General features: G+C 34.0%; 1 protein-coding gene and 2 long non-coding RNA genes across 3 annotated transcripts; all 3 read left to right on the top strand.

Annotated features, from left to right (window-relative positions):
• The first annotated feature begins 201 nt into the window (after positions 1-201).
• On the top strand, positions 202-2,054 carry LOC132186229 (uncharacterized). The gene is made up of 3 exons (XM_059600088.1): positions 202-611; positions 733-866; positions 1,780-2,054. The coding sequence occupies exons 1-3, from the start codon at positions 427-429 to the stop codon at positions 1,851-1,853; spliced, it is 393 nt and encodes a 130-aa protein (XP_059456071.1). The 5' UTR covers positions 202-426; the 3' UTR covers positions 1,854-2,054.
• A 5,063-nt stretch (positions 2,055-7,117) lies between these two features.
• On the top strand, positions 7,118-9,612 carry LOC132186228 (uncharacterized). Its single transcript, XR_009440736.1, has 2 exons — positions 7,118-8,104; positions 8,344-9,612. It is a non-coding gene; the product is annotated as an uncharacterized LOC132186228 (long non-coding RNA).
• Positions 9,613-12,354: 2,742 nt separating this feature from the next.
• LOC132186705 (uncharacterized) lies at positions 12,355-14,419 on the top strand. The gene is made up of 2 exons (XR_009440766.1): positions 12,355-12,740; positions 12,831-14,419. It is a non-coding gene; the product is annotated as an uncharacterized LOC132186705 (long non-coding RNA).
• The last annotated feature ends 5,387 nt before the right edge of the window (positions 14,420-19,806 follow it).

The raw sequence follows: 19,806 nt of genomic DNA, 5'->3' as shown, positions 1-19,806 counted from the left end.
AATATGACTGTAGTGCAAAGTATAACATCACCGTGTTCTGTTTCATTTTTTTTTGGTAAGACATCACCGTATTCTATTCACGCTTAAGTTATGAAAGGGGCAAGGGCAAAATTCACTTCTCGTCACGAGCTTTCGCCATTAATTTGCAGCAAAAACATCGATAAGCCTTTTTTTTTGTTTTTTTTTTTTTTTTTGAGCACCATCGATAAGTTTAAGATTCATAAGGTGGCCGATGTGACATTTATAACACTCAAACACTCTGATAACATGACTCGTGTGCAATCAAATTCTACGTGTCATACGTAGAATCGGGTTTTCTGGTCCCTTGAATCGGACGTCGTTGCTGACAATATCTTCTCTCACTCCAAAGCGGATCTTGTATATTTAGCTTAAGCTAGTGATATAAAGACCCAGAGAGGCACAAAGATGAATTACGCAATTATCCGATCAACTCGAATACATCCACCTACTTTGTTCTCAGCACCTCTGCCGTATAACGCTGGCCGGAAAGCGTGTGGGATCGGATTCAGGAAGGGCGCAACTATGGCGAGCCAGCAACCTGATAACAAGCATAAGACGGACAAGGCCCACAACCCAAACGAGAAAACTGGGTTAGTTGTTGGTTTTTTTTTTTTTTTTTTTCCTTTTATTTATTTATTTAAATCAGTTTCAAACAATATCTCTTTAGTCTTATTTGATGTGCTTGGAATTGTTGTGGGTGTATGTGGTAAGGGACGTGATGTCTCATTCGTTTGGCGAGGGGTACTCCACCAGGTCGGATGAGGAAGGATTTGGTGGGATATATGGAGGCAACCAGTCTATTCCAAAGCCTGAGCAGGATGGGCATGTCCATGAAAATCACCCTGGTAAGTCCCTCATCCAATACACGTACGGAAAAAGTTTAGTTCTTCTACAAATTTAGTCTATTAAGGGCATGTTTAGTTTTGTGCTAGGGAGTTTATTTTTAATAACTAAAAAAGCACTTAGACCAACAAATTAAAGTGAGCTTTTCAGGAATTTTTTTTTAAAAGAGTAATGCTTAAATACCCAACTCGTATCCCCCCTCTTTAAATGGCCTAATGAGCACATTAATCCTTAGACTTTTTTTTTTTTTTAATAAATTCTGATTCAAGAAGTTATGAAAATTGTCACATCAATTTAATTATATGGGCGTAGGATATGAGTTGAGTATTACTCTATTTCAAATATATATGATATTTTATAAACACAATTTGAAGAAATTTTTTGTATTTAAGAGGAAATTTCTCTAGAATGCATGTAAGAAATTTATCTTACATACACGCATTGAATTGAATCGGAAGAAATTCATGCATTTGGGAGAAAATTCCTCTTACATGCATTCTACTCTCTCTCTCTATATATATATATATATATTAGGAAATTTCTCTAGAATGCAGGTAAGAAATTCGTCTACATACATGCATTGAATTGAATCGGAAGAAATCCATGCATTTGGGAGGAAATTCCGCTTACATGCATTCTAGAGACGCGTTTTAAAGACAAGCCCGGTTGATGGGCCGAGTTAAAGACAATTTTCGTCACGGAATTTTAATTGAGACAATATTTTGCGGTGGCAAGTGAAAGTTGCATATAAGATATAACTTCATCTTTACTTTTAAATCATCACTTCTTTATATTTACTACGATTAAATTACTATTTATTTGTACTAGAATTTAATTATTTAATTTATATTCTACCCATAATTATTTTATTTATTATTAAACTTTTAATTTGCATATTTGGAATTGTACGTGAAGCTTATGACAAGTCCCAAGGGAGCGAAGTGAAGGAGAAGGAAAAAGCGAGACACCAGACCAACGCAAATTCTTAGATTTTAAATACTATCCGTAACCTTTGTTTTCCGTATAGCCATGGCTAACGATGTGTGAGCTGCTGCTTGTCTTTCTCCATGTACGTCTGTCTCTATGTATTAATGTTGCTCGGGACAGCTATTTTTTCTTCTCCCCTCTTTTTTTTTTTCCCTAAATAAATTTTGGCTTTTATGTTATAGATCCTTGGTATTGTTCATGCACGCCTGACTTTTTTTTTTTTTTAATTAAAATAATAAAATATTTTATTTTATTATAATAAAATATTAAATCAGCCGGGCGTGGGCACGCTTGGCGTTCCCTTTATCATCACTCTGTTATTTAATATTGCAATAGAAGCATAATTTAAGCTTTATTGGTGGAGTATTTAAAGTTTAGACACGCTTTCTGCAGCTTAAATATTTTTTTTTTAAAAAAAGGTGATGTTATTTAATATTACAATAGAAGCATAAAAAAGGCCGTCCAAATGGAAAATAATATTTAGGTGTTCAAGTATGTTTTTACAATTTATCGCACATCGATTACTTTGATGCACAAGTAGTTAATACGACGTTTTTGAAGGGGCACACCTAAATATTATTTTTCGTTCAAATATGATTTATTCTTCGTCTACTAGAGTTCCCCACTAGAGTGGGGGACGACCATGGATTGAGGTGGTTTTTTGAAATGTAATTTTTCGGCTTACAATGTTTTTATGGAATTTGATTAAAATATAATAACAATAATTTTAGCATACCAAACCTATCCATAATATTGTTTATCGTCCAAATATGGTTTATTCCTGTCCAAACGTTATGTTGATTGAACCCTTTATGTTATTTCTCGTCTGAATATGATATATTCTTCGTCCAAAAGCTAAGAATATGTTTTAGATTGTTTTAGAGCTTTTTAAGTACAGGCTAACAAAATATTGATTTGATCACATTCTTGAGCCATGCGACAACATGTTTCACTGGGTTTAAGTAGGCCCTCCAGGGACCTTTAGCAAATGGTATTACAAGAGTATATCTATTATCTATGTATTGAATATTGATACAATATTGACTTTGTTTGTTAAAATGTTTTTTATTTTTTATTTTTGAAAATACGCTGTATATATGAAAATAATTTTTATTGTTTGGTGAATGTTTTGTATTTTAAACTACTTGTTAATATTTTTATTTTAAAAATAAATAGTAAAAGAAGAGATAGCTTTACCAAACAAAGTTAAGTATAACCATGCGAATAGGTCCTCGTTTACCCAAATTTTTTTTTTTTTTTTTTTTTTTTTTTAAAAAAGGCTAATTATGTCCCGTTAAATTTGTATGCAAAATAGCTCCTCAACAGTCAAAAGTCAAAATTGACTTTATTTAGTTTAGCAAGTATTCCTAATGGATGAGTCAAATTTTTATGTAAAATGACTTATCAAAACTTATTTTATCTAGTTTAACTAAGGAATTTTTAAATGCCTCCTACATATGATTAGCTATATTTTTATCCATATCATTTAAATATTATTATTATTTGTTTATAGGAATTGTATTTTTCTTAAATATCCTATTTTTCAACTTTTGGGGAAAAAAAAAAGATATGGAGAGAGAAATAGTAGCTAGGATAAAATTTTGGAAAAAAAAAAAGAGATGTAGGAGAGAAATAGCAAAAGAAAATTGTGGGAAAAAAAAAAAAACATGTGAGGAGAAATAATAAAAAAATGAAATGGCTCATGGGAAAAGTGCGCTACATGTAACATTTTTTTTTTTTGCTTAGTCTAATAAAATATCCATTTTGGATTTTTTTTTTGCTAATCCAATGTGGGGTTTTTTTACAAATTTGATTAGCCATTTTAGATAAAAGTATAATTTTGCTCCTTTATTGGGAATGCTCTTAGCTAATAAATTTTTAAAGGCATCCTATATATGATTAGTTATATTTTTATCTATATCATTTAATTTTTTTTTTAATTTTTTTTTTAGGGTTAAATACTTAAATACTATTCTAGTACCTATGGTTTGGACCAAAATCAAATAATTACCTGAGTTTTCAAAAATATCGCAAATGGTAGTTGTGGTAAGCTCATAAACCCATTTGATACCTTCGTTAAGATTTCGTTCCGTTAAGTTTTTTTAACAGAACGCTATGTCACCCTTACACGTCGTGGGTGCCACGTGGTGTGGTATCTGAATTTTTGGGTGCCACGTATTTTTTTTAATTAAAAAAAAAAAAAAAAAAACCAAAATTAGAAAAACCTGCCTACTGCCTAAAGAAAAAACACAAAAGAAAAACAAGTGTTCTCTCCATTCTCCTCTCCCCCAACCCCCTATGTTTTTGCAGGACCCAAATACCATCTTCGCCATCCCTCCCTCAACGCCGTTGCCGTTGTCATCACCGTCCCTCTCAACGCCGTCGCAGTCGCGGTCGAGGGAGGGGTCCATGATTCTCTAACTGGAAGAGAAGAAGAATTCCAAGCAGCAAACTGCTCAAGGGAAATCCTTTTGATTTTAATAGCAGGCTTTGTGAACTTAGCAAACTTATTTGTTAAGTTACAAGAACCATATTAGCTTTTCCCTCTGAATTCACGAAGGGATAATATAAGCCACTACTATTACATTCATTTGACGGTATAACTAGAACGGTAGGAACAAAAAGAAAGACAACATTCCTTCTCTGGCCACTCCAACAAAACGAATGGGCATCAAGTGATTTTCATATCACTGCAAATCATTAAGGATTTTGGCAAATCATTAAGGATTTTGAGCTACATAATTTCATTTATCATCAATCCTTAGCCTATGTAGCGAATCAGGCATCTCATTCCCATTACCAAACTTGTGAAACTTGGATTCTAGAGTTTTTAGCGATTTTCGTTCCTTCTGCAGCAGGTTCAGGCACATCCACATGACAAGAACCCTGTTTTATGGGTTCATCAGGTTCACGCATGGCTTGCTGGGTAATGGGGGAAAATCTTTTCTTTGAGGAAGACCAACGGCGTTGAGGGACGGCGACGGCAACTGCAACAGCGTTGAGGGAGGGATGGCGAAGATGGTATTTGGGTCCAGCAAAAACCTAGGGGGTTGGGGGAGAGGAGAATGGAGAGAACACTGGTTTTTCTTTAGGCAGTACGCAGGTTTTTTATTTTTTTATTTTTTTTTTTGTTTTTATTTTTTATTAAAAAAAATGACTTAGCACCAAAAATTCAGGTACCACACCACATGGTGCCCACATGTAAGGGTAATATGGCTTTTCGTTAAAATACTTAACGAAATCTTAATGGAGGTACAAAGTAAGTTTATTGGCTTACCACATGTACCATTTGTAATATTTTTGAAAATTGAGGTGGCTATTTGATTTTAGTACGAACCACGGGCACTGAAATAGTATTTAACCCTTTTTTTTTTATAAAGATTGTATTTTTTCTAAATATTATATTTTTTAACTTTTGGGAAAGAAAATATCTTGAGAGAAATAGTAAAAGAAAATTAAAAAAAAATGAGATGTGGAAGAGAAATAATAGGAGAAAGTTTTAGAAAAAAAAAGAAAACGGGTGAGAGAAATAATAATAAAAAAAAAAAAATGACTCCCTACAAAAGTTTTGCTACTTGTAATAGTCATTTTAGATAAGAGAAATATTATGAGTCAATAAATTTCATATATTTAACACATATTCCTTTATGGTTGCGTCTTCTGTGTGTACGTTGCACAAAATTCACCTTTTGTGCAACCAACACAATGAAAGACACCTCAGCATGTTGCATATTAGAAACATCTGATTATTCTCTCATCATAAATCAAAACCAACAAAGATTAATACAATCCTTCACACCCAACCCCAGCTCACCGTCCTTCATGCCCAATCGGCACCACGCCCAGCCCACTAGTGACCCACAGCGCATAGCCAGCCGCCATCCCCTGCCGGCACCCCTCCCAACCCACGCCCAGCCCACCCAGCCATCGGCACCACGCCCAATCCACTGGTAAGTTGATTTAACGCCCAACCCACGCCGGCCCACTGCAACCCATGCCGGAACACTGCAACCGGCTTCAAAAATCCGGCAGCTTCAAACGCCCAGCCCACCTGCACCACGTCCACTGGCGCCACGCCCAATCCACCGGCGTTTTATTGTTTTTCGTTTGGTCTGAAATTGTGGTCTCAAATAAACAAACACCCATAATATTTTCAACTACTATTTAAGGAAAAGTGATAGTGAGCCATTGAAAACAATGGGTTACAAGAAACGTCCACATTGGGGCTTACAAATGAAGATATTCTCTAATGGGGCTGGGCGGCGTAGGCTGGACGCGAGATTCTCGAAGCCAACTGTGCGGGGAAGAGCAATGCAGGTTGGGCAGTGTGGGCTGGGTAGAGAGGGCATGTTGCAGCAGAAACAGTCAAGTTGGTTTTGTTTGTTTTGATTTATGATGAGGTTACAATTCAGTGTATCCAAACCTATCTTCTAATTTGGAACATGTTTATTTGGCATTCATTGAGTAGGTTGTACAAAAGGTGAAATTTGTGCAACGTCTAAATTTGAAGATATTCTTTATTTCTTTACAATCAACTATTAGATTTATAAACTTATATAGTTTTTACATAAGTTAACGATGAACTCCACAAACTCAATGACTAACGGTAAAAGAATATAGATAAAATATGAAAAATTTATTGATCTCAACGTTTCTAATCTAAAAATACAACTTTGCTCCTTCAATGTCAATGCTCTAAATAGGGATAAGCTCCGTGGCACTAACGTATAAACGCCCGTCCAACGTGTTTGACAAGGTCAGTAAATCCAACGTGTTTCTTTCTTTTTTGTTTTTTGTTTTTTTTTGAAAAAAATCCAACGTGTTTCATGACGACGACCAACAAGTCAAGAACAAATAAAGTTGAACTGTGGCCAGCGCATAGAAGCCGTCGATTTTCATGGAGCCACGTCGAAAGCCCATCAGGACTTTTTCCTTCCGATTTTTGTAAGAGATTTCACACCTATTTTTTCTCGCTGATATTGCACGTTTCACGGGACTAATTTTGTTTTTTTTTTTTTAAAAAAAAAAAAATTAATTAATTAAATGATTTTAAGTGAAGTCATTTAATTAATTAATTAATTAAATGACTTCACTTAAAATTCTCATATAACGAAAACAGCATTACCCAATTAGAATTTAGTGTACCAACCCACAGACGTGGTAATATATTATCCGTCGATCGTTAATGTGGTAGTCCAATTGCAGCCGTCCATTGCAATATAAAATGTAATCAGTAATCACCAAGCAAAATATCAGCTGTCTCCTAATTCTCCTTTGCCTTTCATTCAACGCCTCTCAGCTACCTCTGCTCCCTTTTCTCGTGTTTCCTTTGCAGATCTATGCTGCATGTCTTCTCTGCCACGCTTTTCGTTCTCGGATTCAGCTAGATTGCTTCGAGAGCTACACGTCAATGGCGGTTTCTAGAGGTTAAGCCAATAGACCCTGCAAAAACTCTGGTTTGACCTGTTTTGCTTTTCGAGAATTTACTTCTGAGAGATCTGTTCTAGGTCTGGATTCGAATTCATCTCCAACTGATGTTGATGATTGGGTTGCTAATGCTTGAATTTGAAACCGCTTCTCTATTTGATTTGATTTCTTATCGGCTTTTTTTGGTTTAATTCTTTTTCCAAATCAATTCGTTATTGCTGGACCTGCTTCTGTTTTGCTTCTAAGGTTTGTATCTCCGCTTATTCACTTCAGCCCTGGAGAGTGCTTGTGCTTTGTGATTGTGATCATTGCAGGCATGGTGTTGAAGCAGCCTTTTCTATCCGCTGTCTCGGCGTTTGATTTATCGGCAAGTCTTGCGGATCCACACGTGGCTCAATCCCAGTGCAACAACAGATTTGTTTTTTTGACAATCACAATTTTGGCAGTGTGATGTAATTCTATACCCAAGCAAAGAGGTTGATGATGTAAGTGGATGTATAAGATAATATCGGGACAAAAGGCCCGAGGTTGATGGGGGCTGAGTCCTGATTTATCTTTGTCGTCCGGCCTTTGCCATGACAGGTGCGCTTGCATGGCGGGTCACAAAAAAAAACATAATAAAATACGTACGTTTTTTTTGGTGCGAGGGGAGCGATCGCACGGGAGTTTGCCCGGGGTCCCCCCACCTGTGTGTGCTGCTTTTTCTGTGTTCATTTCTATTATAGCTCTCGACGCCTATGCTTTCTTACCGGATGAAAGAAAGGGGTAGCTGAGGAACATGAGCAACCATTGCAATTGATGCACTCGCACTCACCTGGATTTTAAGGTATCCTCTTACCAAGCCATTTATTCAGCTTTAGATTTTAATTGTGAAGGTAAAAAGTCTAATGAAATATTAGCCAAGGGTCCGTTTTGGCGGCCGATTTAAAAAATAGCGAAAACGTAATTGCTGTTTGGCCTTTAAAAACATCATTTAAAAAAAAAAAAAAAAACGCACTATTAAACTTCCAAGCACATTTTTGCAATGTTGTTTAAAACGTACTTTTATCCTGCTATGCCAAACAGACTCTCAAGACACAGATTGCCGGGGATAGAAGTTCTCAAAATGGTTAGACTAGGCCTCAAGATGCAATAGTCATTTATCTCTTGGAAATTCTCTGACGTGGTAATTCTATTCATTTACTTCTGGAGGATATGATTGAGGAGTCTTAATGGTATAATTCTCGGTATATTTGACAAACAGAAAATGAAAATAAATATTAATTTTTGTTATTGGGAATCTTATCGTTGGCAGTTTACTACATATATATGTGGAGTTCATCAAATCGACTGGTCCTTGTGTTTTAAAGGTAAAAGGTATATGCAAAAGGTCACTGCTATGGTTCCCCCAAGTAATACAGAACAAAAATAGGGTAGCGTTATGTTATACGCAATGATTTTTTGATGCCCAATGCCTTTAAGTAGAGTAAAGGATTCTCTAAATTTTTATTTTCAACAGATCTAAGATTCTAAATGCAGGGCATTTCAGCAGTATCATTCATATCTATTTCTTTCACAACGAAGTCATAGTTTCTCAATGATATCCCAATATTTGATTATTTATAAAGACCTCCTATGCAGCAATTCAAGTAAAACTTTCAGGAAAAAAAAAGTACAATTTTTAGGGAACAAAGAGGGTAATGCCAAATACATTTTTATCCCGCAATACTTAGGTGAATATGTTGGCTAATAATTTAAAATTATAAAATTAAATGTAGTATCACCGTGAGATGTAATAAAAACAAAATATTGAAATGGAGGGAATTTTATTACACTTGTATATCATTACATCTTGAATCAAATATAGATTGCTTGATTGCATCTATTGTATGAGCAAGTTGCTATGTTGTGAAGATAACTTCATGTGTACTGGGTGGCCTTCTGTTGCATTTCTGCTACCCTTTGAGATCATCAATTGTATTCCTGTAAGCAAAGCTTTTTGGCAATTAGATGTGCTTATGGCGAGGCCAAGCTTGGTATACTGACTCTAGTAGGAGATTTGACAAGTTGTTAAGCAGCGTGAGGCTATTGCCACCAGCAGGACTTGAAGGCTTGATTCGTAAGGAAGTTTTGTTTCTTTGGTGTTTTTCAGTTGCAGCAGATTCTTCCAAGGTAGAGCTGTGTATGCTATGCAATGTCTGAAGTGATGATATTGAGTATGATCTAAATCCTTGCATTCCAACCTTGTTGATTTCCTAGTTTTCAATTTAAATATGTTATGCTATATAGCCATTATACCCCGTGTGACTACCATTGTCAATTTGCTTTACACAAAGTCTCTTTCTATTATCTTCAGCACCCTCTTTTATAATTTCATTTCAGTATTGTAACAAAGGTAATTAAGAAGAAACTTGTATTTTTTTTTTTTTTTTTTGTCCCTTTTATGTTGTCAAAGGCCGCATCAATTTCGCCCCCGTTTCTTTTGAAATTTATAGGTTTGGCCCTACTCTTAAGTTGCTAGTCTTAATCTTTTTAAACTTTTTAGTCTCTAATTTCATTGGATTGAGATTGGTGCTGCAAGGAATGCAATTTTTAAAATTTAGACCTTAATGAAGGGTCCAAAATATGCCAATTTATCGACCCAATCCGCACCTTAAACTCATTGGCCATCTCTTCTCTCGTCCTCCACCATTACTTGCTCTCCACCCACCAACTCTCCCTTTACTCCAAGGCCCTTGCTTCTTTGTTAGCCACATATCCTTACTCCTACCTTCCTTTGTCCCCTCACCCCCCTCCATCTTTGCTGATTAAAATAAAAAAGTTGAAGACTTATTTCTTCGCCCCACTAGACAATATAGAATACCACAATTTTATCAACCAGTTGAATGGGTGAAGAAAAAACATGCGAGAAGCTTGCTGGAATACTTGTAAAAAAGCAAGAGGCAATCTCCAAGCTTGCAACAATAATGAATACTTGATGGAGATTTTACTCTAGTTAGAAGTAAAGTAACAATCTTGTACAACAATTTATCTTTAAAGTAGATATATTCTTTCTTGTCCATTTATCTATTAAACCTTTATAAAAAGGTAAGCAACTCTTTGCAAGAGATCATGGAATATTTAATAGTTTGAGTGCCTTATAATAAGAGTCATCTTGAGTTTTTTTTTGGCGTGTATCATGCAGAAACTATATTCCTTATGAAAATCTCTCCTAATACAACTTTTAACACATAAAAATGTCTTACCTCCACAATTCACTTTTTTAACTCGTCAATAACAACTATACAATTACATTAGTAACTTGACAAATACGGAGTTTGAAGAGCATGTAATAATTTATCTCTTGTAGCCAACTCCTCTAGGAAGAAGAGGTTTCGTCTTCTCTATACATTATAATTCTATTAGGTAAGCGCTTTGCTCTTGCCATCCTTTTAGTCGAGCAAGATGAGAGAGTGAGATGGGTGTTTGGCATCCTTTTAGTTGAGCAAGATGAGAGTGTGAGATTGGTGAAGCATTCTTCAATCTAAGGGTCCTATTTAAGGCCATGTTTTTTGCTGTTGTTCATGCTCACCCAAATTTACGTAAACGTGCGAACCTGTAAACGTACCTCCCAAATTTCCTTAAACTCATTCAGACAAGGCTTGTTTCTCATTTGGATTGAGCTCTTTAATTCAAAATTCAAAAGTTGAGTCATACTCAATTCAATTGAGCAACATTGTGCACGTGGTAGTAAATTGGGTGAAACTTAGGTTGCGTGTGTCCAAATTATGTAGAGACTATAATTTGAATAGTTCTTTTCGGCCCACCGAATGTAGTTACTATGAATAGCTTGATAAGCGCTATTTATAGGCTTCAAATATACCATTTCCCTTTTGAAGCATATTTTAAGTTTTTTTTTTTTTTTTTGCCAATTTAGTGAATATTTATTTTTCTTTGAGGGAAGTAAAAGTCTCTTTGTTCTATTAATTATGTTTTCATCTCAACTTCTAATTCTGGCTTACTATCCTATGTTTATCATAACATCTCATGCTCTATACACTGCCCACCTATACTTATCCTTATATTTTATTCCACTATTTTCATTTCATAATTTCTTTAGCTTTTATTCGTCTTAGTGTTACAACTTAGCTATATATTTGCTTGTATTTTCTCAAAATAAGTAGGTATAGCCAACAAAATTCATTTTCTCTACTGTGGATCTCACCAAAAATATATTATCTTCCCTCTTAGAGCATTCCCAATGGAAGAGCCATATTTTTATGTAAAATGGCTCTTCAAAACTCACTTTTATCTAGTTTAGCTAAGCCATTTTTAAGTGTCTCCACATCCGATTAGCTATATTTTTAAAAAAAATGTGGGAAAAGATTTGGGAAAATGATAAAGCAGGAGAGAGAAACACTAAAAAAGAAAATGGCTCCCTTAAAAAGTGCTGCTACATTTAACTTTTTTTTTAGCTCTTCTAATCAAATATCTATTTTACATATATTTTTGGCTCATCCAATGTGGGAGGTTTTTTGAACATTTGAAGAGCTATTATAGATAAAAGTAACATTTGGCTCTTCCATTGGGAATGCTCTTATATCAGCAAATTAAGATTTGTTTAAAAAAATCAAAGAAATTATTAATAGTGTAATATTTATAAAGTATGATAAAAATATAATATATAACATTATTTTTGATATATTTTTCTTCATAAAAAAGACAACATCAAGAAAAATTGTGTTTAATCGAGAAACCAATGATTTCAAAGAAAATAGAGAAAAAACAAAGAGAAGAAAAGAAATAAGAAGAAGAGACAAGTATCGGCACTAACAAGGAAACACCCATGGGTCCGACCATGGCTTGCGATGCCTTGGAGTTGGGACCGTAATAGGGTGATGGGGTTAAGAAATAGTTTATGAGAAAATCATAACCGTTCATTTAAAAATGAAAATGATTTCAAAGTAGCCAACCGTCGAGATTAAATGGTAGTTTTCAATGTGCCTAAGGGCAACTCATTGTGACGTGTTACCGAACTTTTTATTTATTTACTTATTTTTATCCTTTTTATGAACAATTTAGGAAAAGGGGAAGCATATAATGGAATATGCTAAAGCATCTATTTCGGTATTTCTCGACCAAAATGGACGCACCAAATATTGAATGGTAGTTTCCGATGTGCGTAAGAACAACGCACAGCGACGTGTCAAAGCCAACAACCACACTTATTCAAATGGTTATATCTACACGCCACCGCCCGCAGGAAAAGGGTGACAGCTCTTCACCCACGTAGTTTATACGATTGCCGTTGATATCCCTTAAAAGTCGTCCATCTCAACCGTTCAAGCTTTCAAACCTCATCTATAAGTTAGGTTCTCCACTTCTTCCTACCATTCATCCATTCACTTTCGTCCCTGCCTCCTCGACCTCTCTTTCTTCTAGATTCACTGTCGATCCAATTCTTCGCAAATGTTTCTCCGTATCAGATCTCTCTTCTTCCAGAGGTATGTTTTCCTTCATGGATCTCTTAGCTTTTGAGCTTTGAATTTTTTTAATTTTTCTTCACTGACACTTTCTGTTTTCTTCTTCCAAAGGCTGAGTTTATGGCGGAGATCCGCGATCGTCTGCTGTGGGAGTCGTACCGGTCTCAGATCTGACGTGGTGTTGCTTATCGGTGGCTAGCTGTCCTTGTTTGGGGTCTCTGGTCAAATCGGCTGAGATCTGTGCCTCTTACTCCGGACGGAGGCTAATCGCTTTACTCATATTGATATTTATTCTTTGTACGCGATTGTTAAGCAAGTTCTTAGCGTTGTAATCGCCATAGATTTCATCGCGGTTGTTAGTAGTGTGCGTAAGAAATCAGGAGGGGCCTGATTTCAGGGAGCCCGAGTCAATGATTGAATTTGTTGTCGACCTTTGCCATGACAGGTGCGCTTGCATGGCAGGTCACCCAATCTCTTAATAAAAGATGCAAGTTTTTTGGTTTTGAGGGAAGACCGCACGGGGATTTTTTTTTTCCCGGGGTCTCTCCTCTGGTGCGCCGTGTTCTGATGGTTTTCTTTCCCTCTCTTTCCATTGATTTGGCCATAGCATCCATCATGATGTGCTTGATCTGAATCTTACACAGACAATCCGAGTCAGTAGCGTAGTAGCGTTTTCAGATCTGCATCGACTTCCGGGGATTAAAGGTACACACAACATTTATTCATCTACTTGAATTACTTTTCAAATTACACAAGTTTCTATTCTTAGTTACCCGAGAGAAATACATACTTCAAGTTATTATGTTAAAATTACTTTTTGAAACGAATTCGTCGAGATCTGCCGATTGAATCTAGCGTTATCTCAAACCATGCTTCATCAATCTCATGTTAACACGGCTAAGCCGGGAAATTGTATATTTGTTTGCAACATCTGAAAATCATTCAACTTTTTACTTAAAAGGGCTTTCAAGATAGTACTGAAGGGCTTTGACTACGTCCATTGGCCTACTTTTGTTTAAATATTTGTGATAACAGTATTGAAACCATTAAGATATTGCGATCATTGAGGCTTGCATACGATCATCTTGTTCCGATCTAGCTACAAATAGTAAATAATTATGTTAAATAATAGCTTAAATTAGCTTTGACGGGTTCCAGAAGAAATATTTGGGTAATTACCGGGAATTTTTATTGCAACAAATTGTTGTCCTTAATACAAAAAAAACATCTGTTTATTTGAAGTACTGTGGCATGTGTAGCCCTGGATGCGGTGTGATTATATGTAACTCTGTATAATTTTGGTGAGATGTGTTGTATTGTTCCCACTCCTGTGGTACTAGGAAGGAATTTGTTTCACTTTAATCGACGAGTCTCCGGATCTCATAACCCAATTACGGATTCTAATCCTGGTATGTCGGACAAGTTGGTTTCTTCTTACGGTTGATCAAGAACTTGGTGACTCGTGGAGGAGAATTTTGCTGTTCAAGAGTTTTCTGGAGAAAGACGGCCGCTGTCTTGAGTGGCAAGTCTGTGACATTGTCAATTTTACAGATCAGATCGATGGCTGGTCGTTTGAGGTGACAAATCTGTGATCAATGATCGTATCACATATTATTTTACGTTTTATGCTTTTTCCCCTGTTGTCCATCTTAATTGTGGCGTGGTTTTAATGCTTTGCAACAGTTATTTGCTTTGGTATCTTTGACCTGTTTAGTATGTTATTTTTCTGTGAAAGATATATTGGAGCACTAATAATGAGTAGTGATCAAGTGAACATTCCAGTGTTAATATATTATAAAATATTATTTAAACTGAAAAAATAAAAATAAAAATTATTTTTTTACTGTTTACATAATATTTTATAATATATGATAAGGTGTGTATATTGTATGGGTAATGGTAAAGGGCACGCTGGCGTGCATGAACAGGTGTGCCTTTTTATCATTTTATCCATATGATCACTTAAGAGTAATGATACTATTTACGCCTGGCGTGCATCACTGTTGATGCACGCCAGGCGTAAGTTGTATCATTACTTGATCACTTAATCACTTCTCAGTAATAATTATAGCATTTTTCATATTTATGTAGTGCCGTTGTCTTCCTACCAATGTTTAGATAAGGGACCGAAGAAAGATCATAGAAATCCACAAATAAAACACTTTTTACCAAAACACAAAATAGATCTTAAAAGAGGATCGAACAGCGTTTTAAAAAGTGCTATCAATCTTGGTAACTCTTTTTAAACGGTTTTATGTGTTTTTGTTGAGAATTTGTTATGTTTTAAATGTTTTGCAAGGAAAATAGTTTTTATTCTTTTGTTTACCTTTTATCTCCCAAATCTTACAAATGGTTGCTAGGAACGCCTCGCATCATATTTGGATTTGGAGGATAGGAGTTATCTTTAAAGTAGGTTACCAAACCACCTCGTAAAAATGGTTGTCATTTGATGATAAACCATTTTTAAGAGTGGGCCTTTTTTTTCTTGGTTGAGAAGGGGGTATAATAGAAAAATTATTTTAGTCATTTATTCTCTTTTCTCTGAGGCTGCTTGTTATGCGAAGGCTTTGATTTTTTTACTGTAGTAGAAATTGATTTTCGTTATGGAAAAATGAAAATGTTATGTTTTGTAGTGAGTTTATTATTTGAATAGTAACAAATAAATGATTAAAGCAGTAATTTTATTAGGCAGTGATTTGTGTAATACATGTGTGTGAAAAGTTACGTACGTTAGTGTTATTTAATTAAAAAATAATTTAATTATTATCATGATACCTGCCAAAAAAATTTTTCTTTAATATTTTTAATTATTAAAAAACAAAAATTTTTGGCTGGAATGCGATGCGAGTCAGCGTTCTTTTAGCATTTCCTTAGGGAAGACCACTGCACATATGATTTAAAGGATTAAAGGCAGTGGAAAAGATGGTACATAGCATAAAAAACTGCTATGGACCGGCATTATTTTGCAAAAAATTTAATTGCTTGAAATTTGTATTTATTTTTTTATTACATCATTGTCTCTTTGAATAAAAAATTGTTATAATACAAAATTTTTTCTTTTTCTATGTAATTCTTATATATATGTTTACTCCAATCAATTTTTGTTACAAACAAAGCCTTCTTATTTTGACGTTGAAGTTGCCAAAAGCGTCAAAGTTTGCTACTTGAGATATGTAATATATGGAAATGGGTTCTCTCCATTTCAATTGAATTGGGGAGAACTGTCTATTTGCTTTTAGAGGGACAGTGATTGTTTTCTTGGACAATTTGTCTGTCTAAAAGCAAAGATTTGGCTCCTTTTAATTTCAATTACTTTCTGGGATATTTTATTTACTGCTTTTATGTTTGATTTGGTTTTGTGCTGTAAACAGTTATTCTCTTGATCGTTTTAAATTTTAATTTAATTTTGAACGTTCTTGATAAAGAAAGTATTAAGTTAGAAATTTGATTTAACCGTTGAAAGAACAGTACATGTTAGCTTAGCCAAATAATTAACATATATTTTAGCCTTTTTGATTTGCACTTCATGTAGAGTGATGGTGGAAGCTACTGTGTCCTGTAACAATTTTACGATAGTGACTTCTTGTTCTCATTGAACTCTTGTATCGGTCTTTTTTTTAAACAAAAATTTAGGAGTTGGTTGGGACTTGCATAATTAATAATTCATTTACCACGTTGTGCTTGCATTCTTATATCAACCTTGCATTTCTTTCTTTTACGCTCCTCATTACTTAAAACACCTCTTTTAAATGCTTGGCAAAATTTGGTTCAACAAGTTTAACTTGGAAATTAGAGCTTTAATTCGTAAGAGCATTTATTATTTGTTTTTCTTGATGTTCTGCTTTACTGTTTAAGATATCTTGTATGATGTTTTCTAATCTTGATATTTTTTGGAAGAGATGGAAGCTTGGTTTTTTTTTTTTTTTACTTCAATAGTATTTTTCCACGGAGAGAAGTTGGCACTTTTTAATCTCAGCTTGGGCAGTTTTTTCAGGAAAAGAGGTTTAGGAAATTTTTTGCTATCTTTCGTTCTCTTATTTCAATTATTATTATTATTATTTTTTTTTTTAAAAAAAAAAGTAAAATTAAAAATGAAGCAAACAACTCAAATCTGTGTGTCAAAAGGTTTTATTAATTATTTTTTGGAGTTATATTATTTATTTGTTTTAATGTATCAAAAAAGTACAAAAAATACGTTTTGAGTATGTAGAGAATTTTATCGAGTGTTTGTTAAAGATGTTGGATTTGCCTTTAAACACCAATATATAGTCGGCATTATTTATTGAGGTGGCCTGTTTTAAGCCTTTGAAAATAGTTAAAATAAGAAAAGAAAGTGAGAATTCAACCCCAAAAAAAATAAAGGAAGACACGAAAGGTTGATAAACTCTCATCTTGAGCTGGCAATAGTATAATGTCTTTTTAATTGATAGATCTGTAGCTCAAAACGGAAGAGCGCTCATGCCCTTTCGGGCTTCGAGAGGATGGTGGTTCGAATCCGCCCAGATCTTTATAAGTGGTAACATTTTAAATTTGTGGCCTGTATGCATTTAGAGCTTTTTTTTTTTTTTTTAACATGTCTACACAAGATCTACATTTGGTTAGCTATTTTAGTAATAGGAAAATGTAATTTCTTTAAGATAAAATAAAGAGGAAAAAAAAAAGAGAGAAGAAATTTGCTGTTTTTATTTATATATAATATTCAATGCACAACCAAACTTCGCTTTTTGTGCCTAACCTACATTCATAAGCCAAATGTTAATTTTATTTAAAATGTCTAATTGGATTTGTAAAAAAAATTTTATCTTGAATTAGCAAAAAAAAATAGCCGCACTTTTCAAGTGAGCCTTTTTATTTTTTATTAATCTAATTTATTTTCTCTTTTTCCTAAAACTTCTCACTTTTTTCCAGTAACTTTTCTCAAAACTTTTTCCCAATAAAGAATAAAAAAAATGATATTTTAATAGAATAGATAGAAATATAGCTAATGAGATGTAGAAGCATTTAAAAATTCATTAGCTAAACTAGATAAAAGTAAGTTTTGAAAAGCTATTTTGCATAAAATTTGACTCCTTCATTATGAATACTCTTACACTAGAAGATGAAACGTTATACTTCTGAATGGGGGAAAATAAATAAATAAATATATATATATATATATATATATATATATATAGAGAGAGAGAGAGAGAGAGAGAGAGAGAGGCCCATCGCTTGAGAGATGGCCCTATTTTTAGTTTTATTTTTATCTTTTCTGATGAATTGATGGCCCTACCTTCATCGTGACTTTAATCGCAATTAGGCCTCTTTCAATGTACACTCCCTTTTGTGTTTGCCTTCTAATCACTAGATTGGTAACAATCCATTGAATGTACCGGTAAATATGAGCAATATTAATTTATCACTTATTCTATACTAGTTGATGTGGCGTGTTTTAAGTGTTTTTTTTTTTTTCTTTCTTTCTTAAGTGGCTAATAGGAGAATCCCTTAAACCACATTTCACTAATGGTTATTAAATTAATGTGATAAGTCAGTATTAAAATAGCATTATTCTTTAAATATAATTAAACAATGACTTTTGTTAAAAAAATCATTTAAAAATTAATGTCATAATTAATAATTTAAATTGTATAGTTGCCAAGAGTTAATTTATATAGAAGTATGTAACCAAGATTATAGTACTCCGAACACCACTCAATAAGAGTTATACTCTCTAACAAAAATTTGAGTCACATTTAACTATGTGCTTCGAGGGAATGAGATCAGTCTAGTGCATTTTGTGCTTGAATTAATGGGAAGTACAATGTGGTTTTTTAATTTTCCAAATATCTTTTATCACATCAACAATTATTATTTTTAAAATATTCCAAATTTTTATATAACTAGTTGCTATCACATATAATAAACATTGAATTTGGTAAATGAAGAAAATATAGAGATAATAAAATCTCAATCACTCAAGTAATAACAAAAGCTTAAAAATAGTTCTTTTCAAAAAAAAAAAAAAAAAAAAAAGCTTAAAAATAGTTGGATGATTAAATCAAGAATGCGGGTCAAAAAGAGAAGGAAGAAGTCAGAAAGGGAATATTTGTTCAGACGCATGGACTGTCGAACCTCACGCCTTCTCATGCCTCACCATTTTAGACTTATGAGCTCGTTTGTCAAAAAAAAAAAAAAAAAAAAAAGTCAAATTCATTTATTCATATTAACAAACAATTTTATTCATTTTTTACTAAAAAAAAATTATTTTTTATTTTTATTTTTATATTACGTTAATCAATTTTTATGTTACATCAATCAATATGTCATACATTAAGCCCTAGACCTACGTTAAATAGGATCATCTCTAGTTTAAATGAATTGGAGAATATCTAGTTAGTTATAGTAGATAAGTATTTATATCTTTTCACTTTTTTAATAGACAAAAATACTCATAACTAGATATTCTCTTATTCAAATAAACTAAAGAGTATCCTAATTCATACTTGGTTGATTTTGAGAAAAGGAGAAGGCGAGCTGAATTGCATCAAGGATAAGGGCAGAGGATTCAATGAGGCTGCGTTTTATATTGTTGTAATGTGCGTTTTGTTGTAACTTAATAATGAGTTGTAAACATCGAGTCTGGGCTACAACTATAAATAAGTCCAATTGTGATTTTGTGAAGCATCCAAGAAATTACCCCGATTGTATTCCATTCTCGGAGGCTTGTTGGCACCACGAATCTGCCTAAATTCCTTCCTTCCATCCCTATCATTACAAAACAATTTCCTTTACAAATATAAAAATTATATTACAAAGAAATTAATAATTGTACAAAAACAATAACAAATAGTTGAGCGAACACTGGAATATTGTCTGCAGATTCCACGACCACATATCCCCGAGTAATTGAATTTTCTTCTTAAACTTTTGCTTGTAATACTTCCCTTGACAGCTCAAATTCCCTAGCAATGCTTATCTTCATCCAGCTAACTCCTACAACTGAAATTACCCTTTCAACCTCCTTGACTTGGCATTATTACATCACCACCCCTGCACGGGCCACCTCCTATCAGGATCAGGAAGCCACGAAGACCGTTTCTTCTTCTTC

Source organism: Corylus avellana, chromosome ca7, assembly GCF_901000735.1.
Source record: "Corylus avellana chromosome ca7, CavTom2PMs-1.0".
Taxonomy (NCBI): domain Eukaryota; kingdom Viridiplantae; phylum Streptophyta; class Magnoliopsida; order Fagales; family Betulaceae; genus Corylus; species Corylus avellana.
The sequence above is the reverse complement of the archived record's forward strand: the minus strand, read 5'-3'. Positions and strand labels throughout refer to the sequence as shown.